The sequence below is a fragment of the Canis lupus genome, chromosome 17 (genome assembly GCF_003254725.2).
Source record: "Canis lupus dingo isolate Sandy chromosome 17, ASM325472v2, whole genome shotgun sequence".
Classification (NCBI taxonomy): Eukaryota; Metazoa; Chordata; class Mammalia; order Carnivora; family Canidae; genus Canis; species Canis lupus.
Window position 1 is genome coordinate 60,083,692 of NC_064259.1, and position 26,137 is coordinate 60,109,828.

General features: G+C 41.0%; 2 protein-coding genes across 12 annotated transcripts in view; both read left to right on the forward strand.

Moving 5' to 3' along the window:
* GABPB2 (GA binding protein transcription factor subunit beta 2) overlaps window positions 1–25,575 on the forward strand; it is a 34,490-nt gene extending 8,915 nt beyond the window's left edge. For 10 of the 11 annotated variants that reach the window (XM_025453059.3, XM_025453058.3, XM_025453065.3 and 7 more), the window contains 4 exons: window positions 2,838–2,976; window positions 14,201–14,386; window positions 19,101–19,228; window positions 19,382–25,575. In XM_025453059.3, the coding sequence (XP_025308844.1) occupies window positions 2,838–2,976; window positions 14,201–14,386; window positions 19,101–19,228; window positions 19,382–19,681 (753 nt within the window). In that variant the 3' untranslated portion in view covers window positions 19,682–25,575. The remainder of the gene's footprint in view (window positions 1–2,837; window positions 2,977–14,200; window positions 14,387–19,100; window positions 19,229–19,381) is intronic. The other variant, XM_049095921.1, reaches the window with a different exon arrangement.
* LOC112663986 (NADH dehydrogenase [ubiquinone] 1 alpha subcomplex subunit 1-like) lies at window positions 17,069–17,482 on the forward strand. Its single transcript, XM_035700933.2, has one exon. It carries the CDS (start codon window positions 17,150–17,152, stop codon window positions 17,360–17,362), a length of 213 nt encoding a protein of 70 aa, XP_035556826.1. The 5' UTR covers window positions 17,069–17,149; the 3' UTR covers window positions 17,363–17,482.
* Window positions 25,576–26,137: the final 562 nt, after the last annotated feature.

Genomic DNA, 26,137 nt, shown 5'->3' on the forward strand with positions numbered 1-26,137 from the left:
GGAGGGGCAGAGGCAGAGGGAGAAGCAGACTCCCCACTGAGCAGGGAGCCCTGCACCTGGAGCTTGATCCCAGGACCCTGAGATTATGACCCGAGCCTAAGGCAGACACTTAATTAGTGAGCCACCCAGGCACCCCTAAATTTTTATTTATTTGAGAGAGAGAGAGAGCAAGAGAGAGCACAAGCAGGGAGAAATGGCAGAGGGAGAGGGAGAAGGAGGCTTCCGCTCAGCAAGGATCAGTTCCAGGACTCTGGGATCATGACCTGAGCCGAAGGCAGAGGCTTAACTGATGGAGCCACCTAGGTGCCCCTGAACTGAGTTCTTTTTTTTTTTTTTTTTTTTTGAACTGAGTTCTGAAGGAGAAGTAAGAAAATGATATTCTAGGCTAGAAAAAGAGCAAATCACTGACATAGAAGTGTGAAAGGAGTGTAATGTTCAGGAAAGAGTAAGTTCTGTGACTAGAGATTGAGCAAAGGAAGTAGAGTTTGGGAGTGGCAGGAGCTAAGGTTTAAGGGTTAGGCTGGGTTTTGAATGTAGGAGTATTGCATGGCATGCAATGGAGTTGGGACTGTTTGGTGGGCAATGAGGATCCGGTAGAAGCTTTTTTTTTTCTTTTAAGATTTTATTTATTCATGAGAATATTTTATTTATTATTCATGTATCAGGTAATATTCTGATACACAGAGAAAGAGGCAGAGACATAGGCAGAGGGAGAAGCAGGCTCCATGCAGGGGAGCCTGACGCGGGACTCGATCCTGGTACGCGGGGATCATGCCCTGAGCTGAAGGCAAATGCTCAACCACTGAGCTACGCAGGTGTCCCAGTAGAAGCTTTTATTTTTTATTATTATTATTTTTTTAAACAGAGGTACTTTTTTTTAAATTTTTTAATTTATTTATGATAGTCACACAGAGAGAGAGAGAGAGAGAAGCAGAGACATAGGCAGAGGGAGAAGCAGGCTCCATGCACTGGGAGCCCGACGTGGGACTTGATTCCGGGTCTCCAGGATTGCTCCCTGGGCCAAAGGCAGGCACCAAACCACTGCGCCACCCAGGGATCCCCAGTAGAAGCTTTTATTTATTTATTTTTTAAAGATTTTATTTATTTATTCACGAGAGACACAGACAGAGAGAGAGAGAGGTAGAGACACAGGCAGAGGGAGAAGCAGGCTCCATGCAGGGAGCCTGATGTGGGACTTGATCCCAGGACTCCAGGATCACACCCTGTGCCAAAGGCAGGCACTAAACCGCTGAGCCACCAGGGATTCCCCCCAGTAGAAGCTTTTAAATAGAAGATTGAGATGATTCATTTTTTGTTTTGTTTTGTTTTGTTTTGTTTTTAAGTAGGCTTCTGGCCCAACATGGGGCTTGAACTCATGATCTTGAGATTAAGAGTCGTATGCTGTACTGACTGAGCTAGCCAGATGCCCCAATTTTTTATTTCTTTATTTTTTTAGATTTTATTTATTTATTCATGAGAGACAAAGAGAGACAGAGACACAGGCAGAGAAAGAAGTAGACTCCCAGTGAGGAGCCCAATGAGGGGCTTGATCCTAGGACCCTGGAATCACAACCTGAGCCAAAGGCAGACACTCAACTGCTGAGCCCTACCCCCTGCCCCCTTTTTAAAGATGATTGTTTGGACTGTGGTACAGACTGGGAAGAAAAGACACTTAATGCCAAATAGCCATATGGTGACTTTCATTAGGCCAGGCAAGACCCAGTGAGGGCTTGAATTAAGGAAATAATAGTGGAAGATAGAAGGAAAGGCAGATTCAGGAAGAATTTAACAGTAACCAGAGAATGGGTATTCTCTTTCAACTGAAGCTCTTAGTCAAAGAGATAATTATATATAAAAAATAGGTAGCTATTTCTGCTGCATTTTCAGGGGTTTGTTTGTTTATTTCTTTTTTCTTGACAGATGGTTCTGTATAGACTGGTCCTCTTCAATTTTCAATTCTTATTTAGAGCACTTAGTAATTGGAATTCTTAAGTAGATATCATGTTTGTAGAAAACTGCTTCTGAACGCTATAAAATAAAAGATAAGCATCTTTGTACCTAAATTGTACAGTTATCCCCGGAAGCAGAAATGTAACATATGGAACTAGACTTTAAAATCTGGCAGTCGGGCAGCCCCGGTGGCGCAGCGGTTTGGCGCCGCCTGCAGCCTGGGGTGTGATCCTGGAGACCCGGGATGGAGTCCCACGTCGGGTTCCCTGCATGGAGCCTGCTTCTCCCATTGCCGGTGTCTCTGCCTCTCTCTCTTTGTGTCTATGAATAAATAAATAAAATCTTTTAAAAATAAATAAATAAATAAATAAATAAAATAAAATCTGGCACTCATTTATTTGCATGTTATATATTCTCTTAGGAATTTCTTCAGTAGCAAAATGGAACAAGTAATTGGAAAAACTCTGGAGAATATTGTTCTCTGTAGATTTGCTGCAGGGATCTCCTACTAGCACATTGACTTCTACATAATTGATCATAGAATATTAGTGCTAAAAATTACTTTTTAGACCACTCTCTTCATTTTCCAAATAAGAACAAGTTCCAGACAAGTTAAGTGAATTGCCTAGAAGTTTTGCAAACAATAATGCTTTTTTTCTGTAAATTAGAAATAACCCTGGGAAAGCATCTTAACATCTTTGTTGCCCTGATCTAGAAAAACAAACAAAACAAGAAAAACAGTAACCTTAATGAGAACTCTGAGTTCCCTGGGACACCATGTGCCACAACTAGTTCTGCTCGACAGAGCATTGGGGTGAGGGTGGCTGTTCAGTAACTGTTTAAGGCTAACAAGTTCTGATTTTGAAATATTCTACCCTGTTTTGCAGGAAGCGATGCGGAATCAGGTGAATGCTAATCCCGAGAGAGCCAACCCTGTGACTGTGACTGCCCCATTCATCTTCACATCTGGAGAAGTTGTCAACCTTGCTAGCCTTGTTTCTTCAGCCAACACCAAAACAACCTCAGGTAGTATTCTGATAACGTGGCATTTATTTTAGGCTTAAAATGAACAGGACCCCAGTTTTTCCTGTGAGATGAATGGATCTGTCTGATACCCACTCATTCATTAAAATATTCTCCACAGAAAATTTATAATAGATTTTAAAGCTAATGCATTTATTCTTACTGAGGGAAAGGGGGAATCATACATAGGGATTATACATGAGTGTTTACAATGTTAAAAGTAAAATATTTTACAGATTAATCTGTGGAAGGGTTTTATGTGACCACAAAATAAAAACATAAGGGTGCTTCAATATAGTACCACTTAGGAAAATAGTTAAATATTCATAGTTTAAAACAGTGACAGATAAACCAGAATAAATGTAAATGGGTTTTGGAGTGCTGATATAAAAGAGGTACATGTGATTATTTGAATAGAGTATAAGAACTTTGATTTGTTCATGGGAATATGAGTAACAAAATAGAGAAAAAAGCACATTTTGAGATCTGTATATTTTTAACAAAAACATCTATCTAAAAAGGAGCAAATTGAGCTATTTTATGTTTATTTTTTTAAAGATTTTATTTATTTATTCATGAAAGACAGAGAGAGAGAGAGAGAGAGGCAGAGACACAAGCAGAGGGAGAAGCAGGCTCCATGCAGGGAGCCCGACGTGGGACTAGATCCCGGGTCTCCAGGATCAGGTCCTGGACTGCAGGTGGCGTTAAACCGCTGGGCCACCCGGGCTGCCCCCCCCCCCTTTTTTTAAATTGAGTTTTTTTTTTTTTTTTTAATTGAGCTATTTTCAACATTTCTTTACAAATATTTGTTTTACGTTGAGGGAATTTGTGTCCTCAAATAAATTTTCCAACTGACTCGGTTTCTTTTTGTTTCTGACTTTCAGTTAAAAATAAGACACTGTATTCCTAGTTAAGTTTGTATAACATCAAAGAAAGATCTTGAATGAGCTGTTATTATTGAAGGGCAGTGTGGTAAAATAGAAAGAGCATATACAGGGCAGCCCGGGTGGCTCAGTGGTTTAGTGCCGCCTTGGGCCCAGGGCCTGATTCTGGAGACCCGGGATCGAGTCCCACGTTGGGCTCCTTGCATGGAGACTGCTTCTCCCTCTGCCTGTGTCTCTGCCTCTCTCTCTCTCTCTCTCTCCTCTCTGTGTATTCTCATGAATAAATAAAATCTTAAAAAAAAGAGAAAGAGCATATACACAATATACATATTACATTCATAACTGCATTCAAATACTGATTTATTAATTGACTACATACTTGACCTTGGGAAAACTTTTACTTCTCTAAGCCTTCTTATCTACAAAACTGGGCTATAATAATACATACTTTATGAGGTTTTGAGACTTTGCATTTCCATTTTATAGCAGGACTTCCATAATAATAATAAAAAAATTTTAAAAAAGGACTTCCAGGGATCCCTGGGTGGCGCAGCGGTTTGGCGCCTGCCTTTGGCCCAGGGCGCGATCCTGGAGACCCGGGATCGAATCCCACATCGGGCTCCCAGTGCATGGAGCCTGCTTCTCCCTCTGCCTGTGTCTCTGCCTCTCTCTCTCTCTCTGTGACTATCATAAATAAAAAAAAAAAAAAAAAGGACTTCCATAATAGCTAGTATTAAATGAAAATATAACTTCTCAGGGATCCCTGGGTGGCGCAGTGGTTTAGCGCCTGCCTTTGGCCCAGGGCGCGATCCTGGAGACCCGGGATCGAGTCCCACGTCAGGCTCCCGGTGCATGGAACCTGCTTCTCCCTCTGCCTGTGTCTCTGCCTCTCTCTCTCTCTCTCTGTGACTATCATAAATAAATAAAAATTAAAAAAAAAAAAAAGAAAATATAACTTCTCAAAGAAAGTTTATTTTGTTATGCCCTCAAGGGGGCAGTAGTGATCTTCATTTTATAGGCCATCAACTTTTTTTTTTTTTTTTAAGCTTTTTTTAAATCTACTTATTCATGAGAGGCACAGAAAGAGAGGCAGAGACACACAGGCAGAGGAAGGAGAAGCAGGCTCCATGCAAGGAGCCCAATCTCGGGAATCCAGTTCATTCCCTGAGCCAAAGGCAGACGCTCAACCACTGAGCCACACAGGTGTCCCGGTCATCAACTATCATTTAAAATCACTGTTCTTTGCTTTCAGCTTGATTCAAAGTTTAGCTTAAATATACATATATGTGTAATCAGAACATCCACAGCCTTTTGGATTTGTTGTGGTTCAGGCCACAATAATTAAAACAAGTGCCTTTATAATCCAAAAATCCTTAGAAGCCAGTAAAGTTATATGTTCACAAGCATATAAAAGAGCTAGTGTTGGTAATCTAATTATTGAAATTCTTCAGACCCTGATCTGAAATGATAAGCAAAGTTGAAGATATTTAGGATACAGCTTCTTCTTCTTTTTTTTTTTTAAGATTTTATTTATTTATTCATGATAGATAGAGAGAGGCAGAGACACAGGCAGAACTCGGAACTCGATCCCAGGACTCCAGGATCGCACCCTGGGCCAAAGGCAGGCGCCAAACCACTGAGCCACCCAGGGATCCCCAGGATACAGCTTCTTAGTCTTGGTTCCCATGGGTTTATGTGATGTGTCGTGTCGCTTTTAGTAAACTTGTTGTTTCTCTCTTCTGTATATTGACAAATAAATTAAGATTGCTAAACTATCACATAATAGAGCTGATTTCTCCAGTGTTGTCTTTCACATGAAGCCATTCTACCTACCTCTTACCCCTTCATGGAGAGATCATCAGTGCAAATAAAAGAAAGGAGAAAAGTTCTAAGACAAATTCAGGTTGTATTTTTCTTTTTTTTTTTTAGGTTGTATTTTTCAACTAGGTTAAAGGATTTTCTTTTCCTGAATATGGGTGGATGGCTTCTTGTTTCCCATCATCCAGTAATCTTTTTTTCTTAGAGTGTGTGTGTGTGTGTGTGTGCACACGTCCGTGCAAGTACATTCGCCAGGGCAGGAAGAGAGGGGGCAGAGGGAGAGGGAGTGAGAGAATCCCAAGCAGGCTCCATGCCAAGTGCAGAGCCAAATGTAGGACTTGATCTCATCACTCTGAGATCATGACCTGAGCCAAAAAAAATTTTTTTAAGATTTTATTTATTCATGAGAGACACACAGAGGCAGAGACATAGGCAGAGAGAGAAGCAGGCTCCCCACAGGGAGCCCACTATGGGATTTGATCCCAGGACCCCAGGATCACAACCTGAGCCAAAGGCAGATGCTCAACCACTGAGCCATGCAGGCTCCCCAACCTGAGCCAAAATTAATTGTCAGATGTATTACCGACTGAGCAACCCAGGCGCCCCCTCTCCCTCTTTCCCATAATCCAATAATGTTTTTAAGAATTAACTGAAAGTATCCTAGGGTTTTCATTTTCATGGATTTTTAAGAAAAGATTTTATCTATTTATTTGACAAAAAGAAAGCACAAGCAGGGGGAGTGGCAGGCAGAGGGAGAGGGAGAAGCAGGCTCTTCTCTGAGCAAGGAGCCTGATAAGGGGCTCAGTCCCAGGACTCTGGGATCCTGACCTGAGCTAAAGGCAGATGCTTAACCAACTGAGCCATCCAGATGCCACTTGAGAGATATTTTTGATAACAAAATTCATGTTATAAAATTTGCTTTCAGTTTTCCATTTGTGACTAAAGATATCACTGATCATCAGTGCTACCATCAAACTGTAGTGGTTCAGAAAGGCAGACTAAATTAAACATAAATCAGTGCATAAAAGAGTTATGGAGATGAATTTCCTATTTCTGTAGGATCATAGGATGCACTCCAAAGTCTACAAAGTAACATAAATAGCTTTGTGTTATTTCATAAAGAGTACAGGCTTTGGAATCTAATGAATTACATTATAATCTGGGCTCTGACATTTACTACCTGTGTGACCTGGACAAGTTACTTACTTTTTCTGAATCTAGTTTTTACCAACTCACTGAGATTGCCTAGCCTACTATAGCACACTCCCCTAAATCCTGGTATGAAGACTCTATCTAATCCACATTTTAAGTAGGTAGCAAGAGTCATCATTGATAATGCCATTTCAAAACAACAGCATCCATGCACATTTTACTTTATTTGGTGCTGGGTCTTATATTGAGGAAAAGGAAGCAATACTGTTTAACAATAAAGTACCTAATTTTTTCCTAGAATTCTCCAGGATTAGTCTAAAAGAGGTAATTTATATCAGCTCTTTCCAGTTTCAACTGTGTATGTCAGAATATTAAACCCAATTTTTCATAAATGTTTTTTCTTCATTTTGCTTTTTTTTCTAAGATTTTATTTATTTATTCATGAGAGACACCGAGAGAGAGAGAGAGAGAGAGGCAGAGACACAGGCAGAGAGAGAAGCAGGCTCCATGCAGGGAGCCTGATGTGGGACTTGATCCCGGGACTCCAGGATCACACCCTGGGCAAAAGGCAGGCGCTAAACCACTGAGGCACCCAGGGATCCCCTTCATTTTGCTGTTAAAGGGAAGTTGGATGACACATTATGTCTGAAGCAAAGGGAGAACACCCTTAGCTGGGTATCATGTCCGAAAAAGTATACAATGCTTTGTCAAGAAGCAGTTTTTTTTTTTTAATTTATTTATTTATGATAGTCACACAGAGAGAGAGAGAGAGAGGCAGAGACATAGGCAGAGGGAGAAGCAGGCTCCAAGCACCGGGAGCCCGACGTGGGATTCGATCCCGGGTCTCCAGGATCGCGCCCTGGGCCAAAGGCAGGCGCTAAACCGCTGCGCCACCCAGGGATCCCAAGAAGCAGTTTTACTCAGCTATTCTGCTTTAGCTGAGTAATCTAACTGATGTTTGGCTTACTTGAACTTTAATTAAACAGCCTATGTGTGTGTGTGTGTGTGTGTGTGTGTGTGTGTGTGTGTGTGTTAACTGTGGTAAAATAATAACAACCTTGTTTGGGGTGCCTGAGTGGCTCAGTGGTTGAGTGTCTGCCTTCGGCTCAGGATCTGGGATCGAGTCCCACATTGGGCTCCTGTAGGGAGCCTGCTTCTCCCTCTGCCTATGTCTCTGCCTGTCTGTATGTCTCTCATGAATTAAAAAATAAAAATCTTTTTTTTTTTTAAAAAAAAAGAATAAAACAGGGTTATCATTACTATCTCCACCCTAATCCCCTACTGCCACTGTCATCATCCAGAAGCTTTGATGAAAATAATTTGTAGCTGGGGTACCTGGCAGGTTCAGACAGTAGAGTATGCAACTCTTGATCTCAGGTTAGTGAGTTCACACTCCACACTGGGTGTAGAGATTACTAAAAAAAATAATAAACTTTTTTTTAACATTTATTTATTTATTTATTTATTTATTTATTTATTTATTTATTTGAAACACAGAGAGGACAGAGAGAGGCAGAGACACAGGTAGAGGGAGAAGTGGGCTCCACACAGGGAGCACAAGGTGGGACTCGATCCTGGGTCTCCAGGATCACACCTCAGGCTGCAGGCGGTGCTAAACCGCTGCGCCACGGGGACTGCCCCAAATATAAAAATCTTAAAAATGAAATCTTTTTTTTTTTTAATTTTTTATTCATGATAGTCACACAGAGAGAGAGAGAGAGAGAGAGGCAGAGACACAGGCGGAGGGAGAAGCAGGCTCCATGCACCGGGAGCCCGACGTGGGATTCGATCCCGGGTCTCCAGGATCGCGCCCCCGGCCAAAGGCAGGCGCCAAACCGCTGCGCCACCCAGGGATCCCTTAAAAATGAAATCTTAAAAAAAATTAAGGGGCATCTAGGCAAAGCTTCTGGCTTTGGCTCAAGCTGTGATCTCATGGATCATGGGATCGAGCCCCACATTAGGGTCAGGGTAGAATCAGCTTGAGATTCTCTTTCTTCCTCTGCCCCTTCCTCAACTTATGTGCATACCTTCTCTCTCTCTCAAATAAATAAATCTTAATTTTTTTTTTTTTTTAATTAAGAGGGGTGCCTGGCTGGCTCTGTTGGTGGAGTGTGCAACTCTTCATCTTAGAGTTGTGAGTTTGAGCCCCACATTGGGTGTAGAGCTTACTTAAAAAAATAATATCTTAAAAAAAAATTAAGAGTACATTTAAAAATAAGATAGGTGTATCAATCAGAGTACAGTCAGGAGGCAAAACTACATGGAGATATGTGTAATTTTATTATAATATGTAATATATAATTTCTATATATTTCTAAACTTACGTGTACGATTTGCGAAGAATTATTAGTAATAGTGTATTAACCACTAAGAGGTGAAGAGAACAGGATGCCTGGGTGGCTTAGTGGTTGAGCAGCTGCCTTCAGCTCAGGGCGTGATCCTGGAGTCTTGGGATCAAGTCCTGCATCGGGTCCCTGCATGAAGCCTGCTTCTCCTTCTGCCTGTGTCTCTGCCTTTCTCTATGTCTCTCATGAATAAATAAATAAAATCTAAAAAAAAAAAAGAGGTGAGGGATCCCTGGGTGGCGCAGCGGTTTGGCGCCTGCCTTTGGCCCAGGGCGCGATCCTGGAGACCCGGGATCGAGTCCCACGTCGGGCTCCCGGTGCATGGAGCCTGCTTCTCCCTCTGCCTGTGTCTCTGCCTCTCTCTCTCTGTAACTATCATAAATAAATAAAAATTAAAAAAAAAAAAAAAAAAAAAAAAAAAGAGGTGAAGAGAACCATAAAGAATACGAGAATAACCAATATAAGGAGCAGCCACTATTCTGTATGACAAAACTTAATTTCATGCTTACTATCAAGAAATATTGATAGGGTCTAGCTTTAGTATGACAAGGCAAGGCAAAGAAGGCTGGATTTGGAGTTGAAAGGCAATAAATTCACAACTGGCACAAAAGTATCTTTGAAATTACAATGAAAGACATAGAGAAATAAAATTCATTTTATAAAAGTTTTATGCAAAACTGTTGAGTAATACTTTTGATTCATAAAGTTAGGCATGCCTGTTGCCAGATCTAATGCACTTTCCTCCTGGAACTTAGCTGTAAGAATAGCACACAGATATAAGAAGAAAAGGTTATTATTTTTTATTTATTTATTTTATTTATTTTATTTATTTATTTATGATAGTCACACAGAGAGAGAGAGAGAGAGAGAGAGAGAGGCAGAGACACAGGCAGAGGGAGAAGCAGGCTCCATGCACCGGGAGCCCGATGTGGGATTCGATCCCGGGTCTCCAGGATCGCGCCCTGGGCCAAAGGCAGGCGCTAAACCGCTGCGCCACCCAGGGATCCCAGGTTATTATTTTTTAAAAATTTTATTTATTTTCATGAGAAACAGAGAGAGAGAGACAGAGACACAGGCAGAGGGAGAAGCAGGCTCCTCACAGGGAGCCCGATGTGGGACTAGATCCTGGGTCTCCAGGATCATGCCCTGGGCTGAAGTCAGCGACCAAACCGCTGAGCCACCTGGGCTGCCCAGAAGAAAAGGTTATAAACAAAGTTTTTTAAAAAGCACATCATGACATAACTACAGTAGGTAATTTTTTTTTTAGCATGAATCAGTTGTACTACTCTTTGATATTCAATAAATGAAATATCCAGTCTTTAACCATCCTTACACTAAAGGTCATTCCTTCTTGCCTGTCTAGGTAAGAAGACTGTTGGATAGATGCAGTATGGTTAAGTAAAGAACCAGCAGGGTCAAAGAAAAAAAAAAAAAAAAAAAAGAACCAGCAGGCTCTCTTCCCTCAGCATCATGTAGTTTAGGTTAAGGCATGCTGTGTGTGCTTACTGCCTGCTGCCAGGGATAGCTCTGTACAGCCAGCCTAGGGAGTAGGCGGCACTTGTGGTCTGTTGGCTCCTAATGCTCAGCACTATCAGTGCTTAAAAAAAAAAAAAAAAGAGCAAATGTGGGGAATATAGTGGCCCTATACCAACCATATTACCTTAATCCATTTTAAAGGAGAAACTTTCTAAACCTTCCAGGAGTGTTAACACTATGATCATTGGTTTATACCAGTCTGTATTGGAGAGCAAGAGGAAGGACAATCAGAATGAAAAGCTGAGGTTTTTTTTTTTTCTTTTTTTAAAGCTGAGGTTTTTGATTTGATAAAAGCCAGTTTCATTTTTTTTTTCTTTAAAGATTTTACTTACTTATTCATGAGAGACACAGAGAGAGAGAGAGAAGCAGAGACACAGGCAGAGGGAGAAGCAGGCTCCATGCAGGGAGCCCGATGCAGGACCCGATCCCGAGTCTCCAGGATCCGGCCCTGGGCCGAAGGTGGCGCCAAACCACCAAGCCACCCAGGCTGCCCTAAAAGCCAGTTTCAGTTCACCTCTATTTATTCTCTCCACCAGACCTCATTTGCCTTTTTTACCAAAATAGGTGACCCCCATGCCTCCTTAGCACACTTGTCAAATCCTACCATCTCAGTGCTTGGCCACCCTTGCAGCTCTTGCTGAGGCATCAGTCCCCCTGTCCAACTCCCACAGAGCTACAGTTAGGTAAGGGACAGCTGCTGAGTGAACTGCCGTTTCTTTTATTTTTACATTTCCAGCAGATTTAATTTGCATGAAATATGAAAGAATTATGGTTAACTAGAGACATCTAGGAAAAAGGAATGTAGAGTCATTGAGCATCAGAAAGAAAAATCACTAAGCAACATAATCAGATGGCTGAATAATATTAGAGAACGACTGAGTTATTTGTTGTATTTTTGCAGTTTCAAGTTTGTTTTTCCCTGACTCCAGTTGCTTCAGATTGAAATGTTTAGTCTTCTGTTAGCAATTATTTGGGAAATACTCTGTTTTGTTTTGACTGATGCTATCATAGAGTGATTCAAAATAGTAGCTTAGATATGTTGTATTTAAAGCATCTGGGTCACCTGGGTAGCTCACTAGTTGAGCATCTGCCTTTGGCTCGGGTCCTGATCATGGGGTCCTGGGATCAAGTCCCACATTGGGCTCCCTGTGGGGAGCCTGCTTCTCCCTCTGCCTATGTCTCTGCCTCTCTCTGTATCTCTTATGAATAAATAAATAAATAAACTATATTTTTAAAAAGCATCAAAATATGTAGGAAACTGATACTTCTTCTGTGTGCTTCAGGGTTATTTGCTTTTATTTTCACTAGAGATGATATTTTGGCATTTCCAATGGAGTTGGACTGATATATGCTGTATAGTGGCCTTCTGATATTCAGAACAAAAAAGTTTCAAGTCACTTAGCCAGAGCTGGTAGCCTGTGGGGAGAAGGCTTAGGGTTTCATGTAAGTGGGGGCAAATAGTCATGGGTAGGGCTAAATAGTCATCTAGGAATCTTTCTGGAGCAGTCTGCTCCATCATAAATGAAAGCAGATTGTTCTGCTTTCTTTCTGCCATTGACATTTGGGCGGTGAGAGCATTCCTCCAATCCTATTTTCCAACTGGCAGCGATCATAAAGATCTTTATTCAGACATGTATGAGTGAGCAGCATGGCAGAGGGAAAAAAGCAATGTCCTAAACTCATGCTTCTTATTTTGATTTGCTTTTTTTAAAAAAATATTTTATTTATTTATGAGAGACACAGAGAGACAGAGGGGCAGAGGGAGAAGCAGGCTCCATGCAGGGAACCCGACATGGGACTTGATCCTGGGACTCCAGGATTATGCCCTGGGCTGAAGGCAGACGCTAAACCGCTGAGCCACCCAGGGATCCCCCTTGATTTGCTTTTTGATTTTGGATAAATTACTTAACTTCCCCAGGTCTCAATCTCCTCATCTTTAGCTGAGGTTGGATGGTTGGATCAGATTATCTCTTGAGGTCTTTTCAGCTATAACATTTAACTGTTGTTTTTAATAGATGCAAATGCTCTATTTCCATTAAACCACCTGAATGTGTCTCTTGGTGGATAGTCCATACCCCACTTAGTGCAAAGTTCTTTCTACCTGTGACTCTTTATTTTTTTAATTAATTTTTTAAAAGATTTTATTCATTTATTTGACACATAGGTAGAGAGCCAAAGAGCACAAGCAGGGGGAACAGCAGAAGGAGTGGGAGAGGCAGTCTCACTGCTGAGCCGGGAGCCCAATGTGGGACTTGATCCCAGGACACCAAGATCATGATCTGAGCCAAAGGCAGATGCTTAACAGACTGAGCCACCCAGGCACTCCTACCTGTGACTCTTTAGATAGAAAAATTCTGAAGTGGAATAGTAGGAATCCTTTTGCCTAATAATTATTGGGGGTATTGACTAACCAAACTGAAAATCTTTTTTAAAGTTTTATTTATTTAAGTAATCTCTGCACCCAATATGGGGCTTGAACTCACCACCCCAAGATCAGGAGTCATATGCTCTTCTGACTGAGCTAGCCAGGCACCCTCTCTCCCCTTTTAATTACCAAACTGAAAATCTTTTTTTTTTTTAAGATTTTATTTATTTATTCATTAGAGACACAGAGAGAGAGAGAGAGACAGAGACAAGAGACATAGACAGAGGGAGAAGCAGGCTCCTCAGAAGGAGCCTGATGTGGGACTCAATCCCAGACCTGGGATCACACCCTGAGCTTAAGGCAGATGCTCAACCACTGAGCCACCCAGGCGTTCCATCCAAACTGAAAATCTTGATTCAACATAATATATATGAAATTCTTAGAAAGATACTGGCTACATTGTAAGTAGTCAGTGTTAGTTGCGATTAATATTATTGTTTATCTGTCACATAGAGAAAGAAACCACCTACCATTTGTGTTTGTCAGACTTCATCAATGACTGCTTGACACGTTATTTTGTTAATTCACTGTAAATACTTCTATTTTCTTATAGAAATAGATCTACTCTGTAATTATTTTTCTAAGCTTCATAGATTTGTTTGGACTTTCAAGATGCTTTTTGAAAAAGGAATTCCAAGATCAAACATGCTGGGGAAACTCAGCATATCTTATCCTCTATTGGAGAATCATAGGGCTCATTAGCCTATTGGAGTTTCTGATACTTCTTACAAAGTAAACAAAAAATTTAAGCATAAACTGGCATTTTGAAAAAAAAATAAATAAATAAACTGGCATTTTGAAAGTGCATTTGTGCATAGAACCTATCCTTAGTGAAAGCTATTAATAACTCATGAAGACATTTTAGAAAATACTATTCTATTGCATTCACTATTTTCTTTTCTCAACTGACTTAGCATTGTTCACAAGAACTTGCTTTAGAAACTTAAACCTAACTTCTTTTTCCTAGTTTTCCTATCACTGATATTAGCAATTTCAAGGAGGCTGAAATTGTTGTACTCTTATTTTTAAAAAAGCTGAAATTTCAAATTCATTTTTGTCATCTCTAGCTAATTCAGAGGAAATCATAGAGGGAAATTCTGTTGACTCATCAATCCAGCAAGTTGTGGGGAGCGGAGGCCAAAGGGTCATCACTATAGTAACTGATGGAGTCCCTCTGGGTAATATCCAAACTGCAATCCCTACTGGAAGCATTGGCCAGCCATTTATTGTAACTATGCAAGATGGACAGCAAGGTGAGTTATCCCATTCAACAAAGTGTTTATGGAAAGATATTTTAGACATTCCACATTCCTCTAAAAATGAGGCATTAATTTTTAAATAGTGGGACTAGAAGAGTGCCAGATTCCAGGTTGGCTCCAAGAAAGAAAGAGAGAAACTAGGCCAACAAAGCCTAATTTCCCTAACACATATAAGATTTGTGAGTAAAGGCCAAAAGTCTGGTAGGAAAAAGAGGAAACAATATGAACCAGTAGTTCACAGAAAACACTGATGGGTCTTAAAAATATGGAAATATGTTCAACTTACTTCATACATAGCAAGAAAAATGCAAATCAGTACTGCACTGAGATACCATTATAACACTGTGTTGTCAAGGTATGAGGAAATAGGCACTCTTACAATAAATTACTGGCTGGCTCAGTCATTAAAGCATGTGATTCTTTTTTTTTTTTTAAGATTTTATTTATTTATTCATAAACACAGAGAGAGAGGCAGAGACACAGGCAGAGGGAGAAGCAGGCTCCATGCAGGGAGCCTGATGTGGGACTCAATCCCTGGTCTCCAGGATCATACCCCAGGCTGCAGGCAGCACCAAACCGCTGCGCCACCGGGGCTGCCCAAAGCATGTGATTCTTGATCTCAGAGTTGTAAGTTCTAGCTCCATGTTGGGTGTATACTTAAAAATAAAATCTAAAAAAAAAAAAAGAAAAAAAAATCACTGCTGAGAGTGTAAATTAATGTATTCTCTAAATGTATTATCTATCAATATATGTATTTTTTAAGATTTTATTAATTTGAGAGAGAGAGCACACAAGCAGGGGGGCAGGGCAGAGGGAGAAGCAGACTCCCTGCTGAGCAGGAAGCCCGACAGGATCCCACCCCACCCTACCGGACCTAACCGGCAGGGCTCAGTCCCAGGACCTTGAGATCCTGACCTGAGCCAAAGGCAGACATTTAACCAATTGAGCCACCTAGCTGCTCCCAGTATCTATCAAAGTTCTAAAGAACTAAAAAATTCTAAGAATTTATATTCACACACAGAAATGAAATATATACAAAGCTATTCGTTACAGCATTATTTGTAATTATCCAAGATTAAAAAGAACCTAAGTAGGTGGTAGCTATACTTGTGGTGAACATAGTGTATAGACAAGTTGAGTCACTGTGTTGTACCTGAAACTAATGTAACATTGTAGATCAACTATACTCCAATAAAAAATACAAAATAAAAAGAACCTAAGTATATGTCACATGGGAACTAGATAAAGAAATTATGGTACACGCATACGTTAGAAAACTATGCAGTTATTGAAAACAATGAGGAAATGGCTTATATACTAGCATGGTCTTCATCCCCCAAGCCATAATAAGTGAGTAACACACACTTAACAAGAGAGTAAGACACAGGACAGTGTGTAGAATATACTACATTTATATATTCATTTTTATTTTATTTTATTTTATTTTAATTTTTTATTTATTTATGATAATCACACAGAGAGAGAGGCAGAGACACAGGGAGAGGGAGAAGCAGGTTCCATGCACCAGGAGCCCAACATGGGATTCGATCCTGGGTCTCCAGGATCACGCCCTAGGCCAAAGGCAGGCGCTAAACCGCTGCGCCACCCAGGGATCCCTCATTTATATTTTAAAGGGGGGAAATATATGTATATTTGCTAATATGTTCATAGACTTAAACCATCTCTGAAGGAACATTCAAGAATAACATTGATAATATTCTTTGCCTCCTGAGAGGGTACCTCAGTAGCTGGGGATGGATAGGAGGCTTTTCACTATATGTGCTTTTATAATTTAATTTTTGAGCCATATGAATTCAAGAAATACATCAGTAAATTTTGTTTTTAAAAAGAAACTAATCATTAAAACTTTATTCCTTAAAAATATTGGAGTTTGGGAGCACCTGGGTGGCTCAGTTGGTTAAATGTCTGACTCTGGATTTTGGCTTAGGTCATGATCTCGGGGTGGTGAGATCGAGCCCTGCCTTAGGCTTCACGCTGGACATGGAGCCTGTTTAAGATTCCCTCTCTCCCTCTCCCTCTGCCGCTCCCCCTAACTCCACTTGTACTCTCTCTCTCTCTCTCTAAAAAAAATCTATTGGAGTTTGAAAAGAGGAGGGTTGGTTTACTACATTTAGTCACCAAAATTTTGACTTTATTTATTCATGAGAGACACAGAGAGAGAGAGGCAGAGATACAGGCAGAGTCCCATGCAGGGAACCCAACATGGGACTCGATCCCAGGACCTCAGGATCATGCCCTGGGCCGAAGGCAGGCACTAAACTGCTGAGCTACCCAGGGATCCCCTCACTCTCTTCTCTGTCTTTGAAAAAAAAAAAAAAAAAAAAAAAAAGTTCGATCCTAAGGATCCCTTGTGCTCCTTTTTTTTTTCCCTCAAAGATTTTATTCATTTATCCATGAGAGACACACACACACAGAGAGAGGCAGAGGAGAAAGGCAGAGGGAGAAGCAAGTTCCCTACAGGGAGCCCGATTTGGGACTCAATCCCCATCCTGGGTCTCCAGGATCATGTCCTGGACCAAAGGTGGCACTAAACCGCTAAGCCACCCGGGCTGCCCCCTTGTGCTCCTTTTATATCCACAGCTACCTCCCTTCCCACCTCATTCCTAACCTTTGGCAATCACTAATTTGTTTTCTACCTCTGTACTTTTGTCATTTCAAGAATATTATAAATGGGAGGCGCGGTCACCTTTGCCGGGGGTGGGGAAGGAAGGGTTTGGCCCTGCCAACCGCGGTGCGATGTGGTTCGAGATTCTGCCCGGGATCGGCGTCATGGCCGTGTGCTTGGTCATCCCCGGCATAGCCACGGCGCACATCCACAGGTTCACTAACGGGGGCAAGGAAAAAAGGGTTGCCTATTATCCATATCAGTGGAGTTTGATGCAAAGAGATAGGCGAGTCTCTGGAGTTAATCCTTACTATGTGTCAAAGGGTTTGGAGAATATCGATTAAGGAAGCATTTTCCTGATTGATGAAAAATACCTCGGTTATGGTTCATCTACCCCTTCTAGAAGGTTATGCAGTGTATTAATGTAGTACATAATAAAAACAAAAAGTAAAAAAAAAAAAGAATATTATAAATGGAATCATGTAATATGGAATCTTGGGAGATTTGCTTTTTTTCTCTCGGCATAATTCCCTTAAAATCTATCCAAGTTACTGTTTGTATCAATAGTTCATTCCTTTTTATTGCTGAATAGTATCCATGATGTGGATTACCATATTTTGTTTAACCATTCATTGAAGGACATTTAAGTTGTTTCTAGTTTTTGGTTATCAATGAACAAAGCTGTTATGACCAATAGTGTACATGTTTTATGGGAACATAAATTTTCAGTTCTCTGGGATAAATGCCCAGAGGTGCAGTTGCTGGGTTGCATGCTAAGTACATGTTTAGTTTTGTAAGAAACTGCCAAATTGGGCAGCCCCGGTGGCACAGCGGTTTAGTGCCGCCTGCAGCCCGGGGTGTGATCCTGGAGACCCGGGATCGAGTCCCATATCCAGCTTCCTGCATGGAGCCTGCTTCTCCCTCTGCCTGTGTCTCTGCCTCTCTCCTCGCTCTCTCTGAATGAATTAATAAATAAATCTTTTTAAAAAAACTGCCAAATTATTTCCTAGTGATTGTACCATTTTTCATTCCCACCAGCAATTTATGAATTATCCAGTTTCTCCATATCCTGTTATCATCTGGTGTTAGCACTTTTAAAATATTAGTTATTCTGATAGGTAGGTGTTGACCTTTTTTTCACTTATCTATGGAAGAGAAATAAATTGGAATATAGTGACTAGAAAACTGCCTTCATGTGAAGTTTCTTTAAAATCTTATGTAAAAAAAAAAAAGAAAGAAAGAAAAAAATTAAAAAAAATTAAAAAAAAATAAATAAAATCTTATGTAAAGACATCAGGCCTTCATTAGACAAGTTATATTAGAAGAATTGTAAGCTTATTGGCCATAGCTTTTAACCCAGAGTTAGATTTTTTTCATTTTAAAGAGAGAGAGTGCATGCATGTGTGCAAGTGGGGGTAGGCCCAGGGAGAAAGAGAAATTTAAGCATCCTCCACACTCAGCTTGGAGCCCAGTGCAGGGACCCTGATATCATGACCTCAGCTGAAATCAAAGTTGGACGCTTAACTGACTGAACTACTGTGCCTGTAGAGTTACACATCTTTATATAAGAGCCTCAGACCTGGGTGTTAACTGTATGGCTTCCAAATCTGCCTCTCTAATCTTTTCTGTTTCTCTCTGTAGGGCCATGCTTTACCTTTTGATTCTAAAATCCAAAGAAGGATCCCTGGGTGGCTCAGTGGTTTAGTGCCTGCCTTTGGCCCAGGGTGTGATCCTGGAGTCCCGGGATCGAGTCCCACGTCGGGCTCCCGGCATGGAGCCTGCTTCTCCCTCCTCCTGTGTCTCTGCCTCTCTTTCTATCATAAATAAATAAATCTTAAAAAAAAAAAAATCCAAAGAAATATGAATAGTAAGATTTCAACTAATATATTTCAGTTTATTTCTTAATTTAAAGCAGTCAGGGGTGCCTGGCTGGCTTAGTCTGTGGAGCTTGAGACTCTTGATCTCAGGGTGTAAGTTTGAAGTTCCACAATGGGTATAGAGATTACATAAAAATAAAATATTTTAAAAAATAATAAAGCAAGCAAAACCTCTTTGTTTGACTATGTGTCCTTTGGCTTGTAGTTCTCACTGTACCTGCTGGTCAGGTTGCAGAGGAAACTGTAATTGAAGAAGAGGAAGAAGCAGAGAAGTTGCCTCTGACTAAGAAACCAAGGATAGACGAGATGACAAACAGTGTGGAGGAGAACAAGGTAATGTTTTTAGCAGTGGTAGAGAAAAGAGAAAGGAAAGACTCAGAAGCCAAAATTTTTAAGGCCTGAACCTTTCTCTACATTTTTGTCTACTCTCTGGATAATCTGGGATCAGGAATTCTTACCTGGTGATGACATGGTTTACTTTTACAGGAGGGCGCTGAAAGAGAGCTACTACAACAGCAGCTCCAGGAAGCCAATCGAAGAGCTCAGGAATACCGACACCAGCTCCTAAAGAAAGAGCAGGAGGCAGAACAGTACCGCCTCAAGCTAGAGGCCATGGCCCGACAACAGCCCAATGGAGTTGATTTCACCATGGTTGAAGAGGTGGCAGAAGTAGATGCTGTAGTAGTTACAGAGGGGGAGATGGAAGAGAGAGACATGGCAGTAACTGGGGCAGGAGGGACCATAGAGCCTCATCCTGCAGTTTCCTTGGAAACTGTTTCATCTTAATGTGCCAGGGCCACAACCTGTACTAGTGTCCATCTTTTTCTCTTTTTAAAAGAAAATAGAGAGGACAGACATTGTATAAAAATTAAGAATGTCCTTAAGAATAAAACTATAGCTGGGTACAGTGCTTGGGCTCAGGAAGGCTTGCTATGCAACTGGAAAATTCAAAGCCAAATTTAGGGAACACTTCTTTTGAGGGACCAAAAGAATAAGGACCAAATTTCTCAGCTCACATCATTGCTTTAAGCTTAGAAGTAAAAGAATGCTGGAAATTGTGGGTTGATTGTTTTTTAAATAACTGACTTTGTATCAGAAGATTTAGATAACATTCCTAGTATGGACACACACAGAGCCTTTAATAATTGTACCATCAAGTGACCTTAAAATTTGTCTTAGGTTTACGATGTATACCTGATAGAAAAGAAAACTGGGAGGTGGATTAGAAGCAAGATTTTGGGAAGAGAAAGAAATATATTCTGCTTCCAAAGGAGCAGGCATTCCCCTCTATCCTGAATTAATTTCACTGAAAAGAAATTGGTAATTGCCTAATTCTGCATCCATTATGTGTCTATAAATCAGATGCCAGTTTAAGAAAATGAAGTGGAATATTTAAAAACTGGAAAGGGAAGAAAACTTGTTTGTGGGAGAAGTGTATGTAAATCCAAAATCCTCCAGGCTGTGCTTCCACAATGCTGGAAAGTGGCCAGAAAGAGGATTGTGGGGTTATATAACAATCTGGTCTTGAGATACAAACTTTGTTCTGGCTGGATTTTATAAAATTGCAATCAGGAGGGTAGTCTTTGCTAGAACAACTTGCTTCCAAACATTTATTTATATAATATCAAGCTTTAATATCAACTTTTTAATTTCATAAAATTTTTGTTGAGTTTTCTAAGTGTGCCTTTCTGTGGAGCTTATATGGTATCCTCCTAATTGCAAAAGAAGTCGGGAAAGAGGTGAGTGCTGATAGTGTTGGTGGAGTTTTGTTTCCATTTGGCTTGGGATGAGGAAATTGTTCTTTTTCCTCAAGGTCTGACTTTGTGCAGAGCTTTTGTGCTTTATGGGTGCCCAGTGTGTGTTGGCAAAGGAAATAAAAAACTAGCAGTGCCATAAAGTAAGGAACCAAAAATTTTGACTCGATAACTCCATCTGCCTGACTCCCTTCTCTATCACTATGCCTGCTCCCTTTGCTTAGACACTTTTTTTTTTTAATTTATGATAGTCACAGAGAGAGAGAGAGAGAGAGAGAGAGAGAGAGGAGGCAGAGACACAGGCAGAGGGAGAAGCAGGCTCCATGCACCGGGAGCCTGATGTGGGATTCGATCCCGGGTCTCCAGGACTGCGCCCTGGGCCAAAGGCAGGCGCTAAACCGCTGCGCCACCCAGGGATCCCTGCTTAGACACTTTTGGAAAGTGTTTCATTGCTGGGTTTTCTTTGTGCACCAGTTTGGAGTTTTTTCAAAAGAAAGAGGATATGGATAGAGAGAGAGGTTGTGGAGAGGTTACATTACAGAAGTTACTGTCTTTGAAATCGGACCCCCATCATTCTAGACCTGCTTGCTAGCTTTATTGTAAATTAGAAGAAACCAGAGGGATGTGCCAAGTAAACATTTGAATGGCTGTTTAGAATACAGTTTTTTTAATTAGCGATCATGGGGAAAACATACATTTTTAATTTGGAATAAAACTTGACAGTTAACATGGTTCTATTTACCTTGATTAGTGAGGTAATTTGCTGTGTTTTTCCAGAGGTGCAGAACCACTTGGGGCTCAAAATAGACTGAAAATATAACTCACCAAACCAAGTTTGACAAACAGAATTGGCTATTAGAGGCTTATAGGCAAAAATACCAGTTTTGAAATTAATTTTGGCTACTGGCCACCTTTACTAGGTTTCCTCCAGACTTGAGAGATTACTCTTGGTTTTGGGGGATGACGAAATAGCAAGAGAGAAGCCTACGTAAGGGCAGGGTGAAATTGTGCCATCTGCTGTCAAATTGTCCTTTTTCTGCTTGCGATGTTTTTCTTTTTTCTGAGTCCCTTTGTGAACCAGGTGCTAACAATAAGCTGCTATTGTGTGCCATTTCAGAGCCTTGGCTTAACTATAGAGATAGAGGGACCAGGTGTCATTTTAGATATGTTGGTTTCTTTGTGTATATATTGACTTTAATTCCTCGCCCCCCCCCCCTTTCCTGTTAAGGGAGTGGAAGTTAACTCTTCAGAGGATATCCAGCCCCAGCTACCGAACTCTCTGGGGTGACTTCTGACTGGGGTCAGGAGTTGCCATCCAGCGCTCCCTCCTGAGCATACAGAGTTCCTACTGTTTTGGGGAACTGTTCAGAAATTCTTATTATTCTCTTTCTGTAGGAGGTTATCATTCTCACCTAGAAAAATCTCTAATAGGGTGGCACAGGGGTTTGGCGCCTCTTGCAGCCTGGGGTGTGGTCCTGGAGGCCCAGGATTGAGTCCCACGTGGGGCTTCCTGTATGGAGCCTGCTTCTCCCTCTGCCTGTGTCTCTGCCTCTCTCTGTGTGTGTCTCTATGAATAAATAAAATCTTTAAAAAAAAAAGAAAAGAAAAAAGAAAAATCTCTAATAATTCTATTTTTTTAAAAGATTTTATTTATTTATTCATGAGAGAGAGAGAGAGAGAGAGAGAGGCAGAGAGAAGCAGGCTCCATGCAGGGAGCCCTATGCGGAACTCAATCCCGGGACTCCAGGATCACGCCCTGCCCCGAAGACAAGCGCCAAACCACTGAGCCACCCAGGGATCCCCCTCAAGTTTTTTTTTTTTTTAAGATTTTATTTATTCATTCACGAGACACACACACACACACACACACAGAGGTAGAGACACAGACAGAGGGAGAAGCAGGCTCCATGTAGGGAGCCCGACGTGGGACTTGATTCCAGGTCTCCAGGATCACACCCAAGGCCAGAGGCAGCACTAAACCACTGAGCCACCTGAGCTGCCCATTCAAGTTATTTTTGATGATGGGGTCCTCTGAGATAGGGAGTTGGAATAAGGAAAGAGAAAAGAGAAACATCTGAAAAGGGAAGAGTAGCAAAAAGGTATTTGTTGTTATTTACTTGAAGTAGATCCTTTAGCATCCTGGGTAGGGAAATGGGATTTCATCTCCAGTTGTATTGCCATGGAGAGAATGGTAGGTCAGGATCCCTTGAAGTAGTTAAATATTAAATGAATTAATGGCAATACCATTTTATGATTTGCATCTTTCAGGATCAGCAATGAAAGTTGGGGAAAGGGGATCCCTGGGTGGCTCAGCGGTTTAGCGCCTGCCTTCGGCCCAGGGCGTGATCCTGGAGACCCGGGATCGAGTCCCACATCGGGCTCCCAGTGTGGGGCCTGCTTCCCCCTCTGCCTGTGTCTCTGCCTCTCTCTCTCTGTGTGTGTCTCATGGATAAATAAATAAAACTTAAAAAAAAAAAAAAAAGAAAGTTGGGAAAATGTTGCTAGATCTTCTACGTTGATGGATCCCAATTGGCTTATTAACAAGATTGGATTACAGAGAATCAAACAACAGACGGGTGGTTCAGAGTTGGCACTTAAGCAGGAGAAACTTGGAACCTAGGATGATCGCTTACTTTAAAGCTGTTTTAACAATATTAGTATTAATTTATGAATTTTAGACTCTGTATTTGGTCTTAAGCCTTACCCCCCAAAAAATAGGATGTCTTAATATTCTGTTCTTGTTCCTAGCTTCAGGGAAATTACTTATAAATATACAAATGTACATTCCCTTCCTATCACTACCTCTGTGGGATTTTTTAATTGTAATGCCAGAGTTGAGGTTTCTTAATGGAAATATGGGAGAACTTGACTTTAAGTTTTCTATGTTCTGAACTCAGTGCCTTAAAAGATGTTCTTTTCTCTATCAGATCCATGTGTATTTTTTTTTGTCGTTGCCTTTTCCCCTTCTTCAGCCTTACCATTGCATTATCAAAATGTTTGTGTCTGCTCAGTAATGTTAGAAATCCATGGCATCCAAAATTTCTTTCTTTATATTGATGTAAAAGAAATGAATTTATCAGAGGGCTCTACAGTTGAAGTTAAGTGCTCTGTGAGCAGGGCATTTTGAGTACCCATTTGCTGGGTGTACGTTGTTGTGTACATTTATAAATACATATGGATTTTCCCACTTTTCTCTTTGTTTGAGGTTCAGCTCTAAAGTACCTGGTATAACCTGGAAATATTTTTTAAGATTTTATTTATTTATTCATGAGAGACACAGAGAGAGAGAGAGAGAGAGAGAGGCAGAGACACAGGGAGAGGGAGAAGCAGGCTCCATGCAGGGAGCCTGATGTGGGACTTGATCCGGGGTCTCCAGGATCACGCCCCTGGGCTGAAGGCGGCGGTGCTAAACCACTGAGCCACCCGGGCTGCCCCATAACCTGGAAATATCTTCATTAAACACATTAGAGAGGGTTTCTGTGGCTTCACTAAAAGGGCTGAGGAAGAAAAAGTTTTACTTTGGCCCTTCTCTGAGAGGTATGCTCTAACCGATGTAATAAGAAACCTGAGGAGTGAAGCCCCTGAGAGAACCAGGATCCGGCTTTACAGAGATTCATTTAGCATATGGTGTGATGACACCATGTAAGTTAAACGGTTCAGAGAAGTGTCAGGGGTAATGATGGAGCTGCCCATCCACAGAGCATTTCCACTCCTGTGGCAGCTGTTTTGACTGGCACTTGTAAAATCTCTTACACCTCCAAACAGAAAAGAGACCGTAGATAAAGGGTCATGGTACAAGGGGCAGGTATTCTGTATATCTATTTTCCCAGCTTAGAAATCTCATCCTTTTGAGAAATGATCATTTTGAGAAAGCTTATGTGGCTCTCTCCTAACAAACATCATTATGGACTTCCAGAGCTAGAAGATTTCAGGCATATAGTGAACTCTTCCAGAAGTTGAATATTGAGTAGAAATTGGTTTTTATCCAAATTTATTGGAGAATGGTCTTCTTGTGCAGACATCTTTGTATGGCTAGAAAAGGAGCTTTAGAATGGAATATATGTCAAGACCACCTGTATGCTGTTCTGGGCATATCATATCTGTTCTTATATCTCTCCATTTTATGTGATGAATTGGTACTCTGTTTCTTATGCCAATGTGTTTATTAAGAGATCAGGAGTAAGAAGGATATGAATTTGAATTAAGTAGCTTTGAGCCTCTGGTGGTACACTGCCTTTTGGGGGTAGGGAGTTACATTCCTAGAATCTACAGTAGCAATTTGGCTGTTTAATGGCAGGAACTTGTGATTCCTTATCTCTCTCCCCCTGCTTTCCCCTCTAAACTACTTCTGCGACCCCATTTGTTCTTATCTCATTGAGTCTTTCCTAGGCACTAGCACTTAATTAGTAGGTCATTTCTAATCTATGGGCCTTGTCTTTCCACTTGCCACTCCCCTCCTTCCCTATTACATATTTTCTGTTTATGCTGAAGTGGTTTGTTTCTCAGAATTAGTCTAGGTCATACTCTATATCCTGTGCTTCCTAGTTGGTTTCAGGCATCTTGCTTTACCAACAATAACGATAACTCCTTTCTCTCTGGCTTTGTCCTATGGCCTGTCTTCCTGCCAAGGCCATTTATGTTGGTGGAGGAGAGAAAGAGGGTGGGTGGGTACCTAGATTCTTCTCAAAATGTTGTCAGTTTTTCAGGTTTTCTGACAGCTTTATGTACAGTATGTTTTAGGAAAACTTAAATATACTTTTCTTATTTAGGATTTTAATAGGGTTTGATTTTGATGAGGAAGGGTGTGTGTGGGGGGGGTGATCATTTGTGTGTATATACACTTATACAGATCTATATTATATATACAATTTTTGTACTATCATTTAAAATAAAGATGTTTCTTAATAAAATGTCAAAGTCTTACCATCTCAGGGTGTCACTGAAATTTTTTACATCTCCTGGGCAAAAATTGTATCTAGTCCCTGATCACAGATAAATGTCAAGAGGAAGTTTTCTCTGTCTAGCTGAGCTAATGAGGGTGGAGCAGGGGGAGGAAACATGTGTATGGGGGAGTATTCTTTCCCCTGTTGTGGTCTTTTCTCTCTCATTCACACCCTCTGCATTTTCCTTATCTAGCTACTCCTCAGCTGGTATTCATAATAGGCAGAGCAAGTGGAGGTAAGGACTGAAGTGAGAATGGAGAGAGTTTTTGACTGGCTTGTTAGATTTACATCTTCCTCCGTTCTGTCAGCCCCCACTCCCTCCCCTAAAAGCAAACAACCAGGAGAAGAGCCCAGTAGCTGAAGGAAATGATTCTGTGCCTTGTGTGGGAGTAAAATCAATGCTATGATATGGATTGGGGGGGAAGGAAGGGGACATCAGGTTCAGGGAGGCTCGGGAATAGATTTGCTCCCTGGTTTCTCAGCTTTTCTTAGTTAATAAGGTGCTTGTTGCTATCTCAGTCCAATGTGGCATACATTTATTAAGT

Excerpts from the sequence above, each read along its gene's own strand:
- LOC112663986 (XM_035700933.2), top strand. The coding sequence starts at position 17,150 with ATGTGGTTCGAGATTCTGCCCGGGATCGGCGTCATGGCCGTGTGCTTG.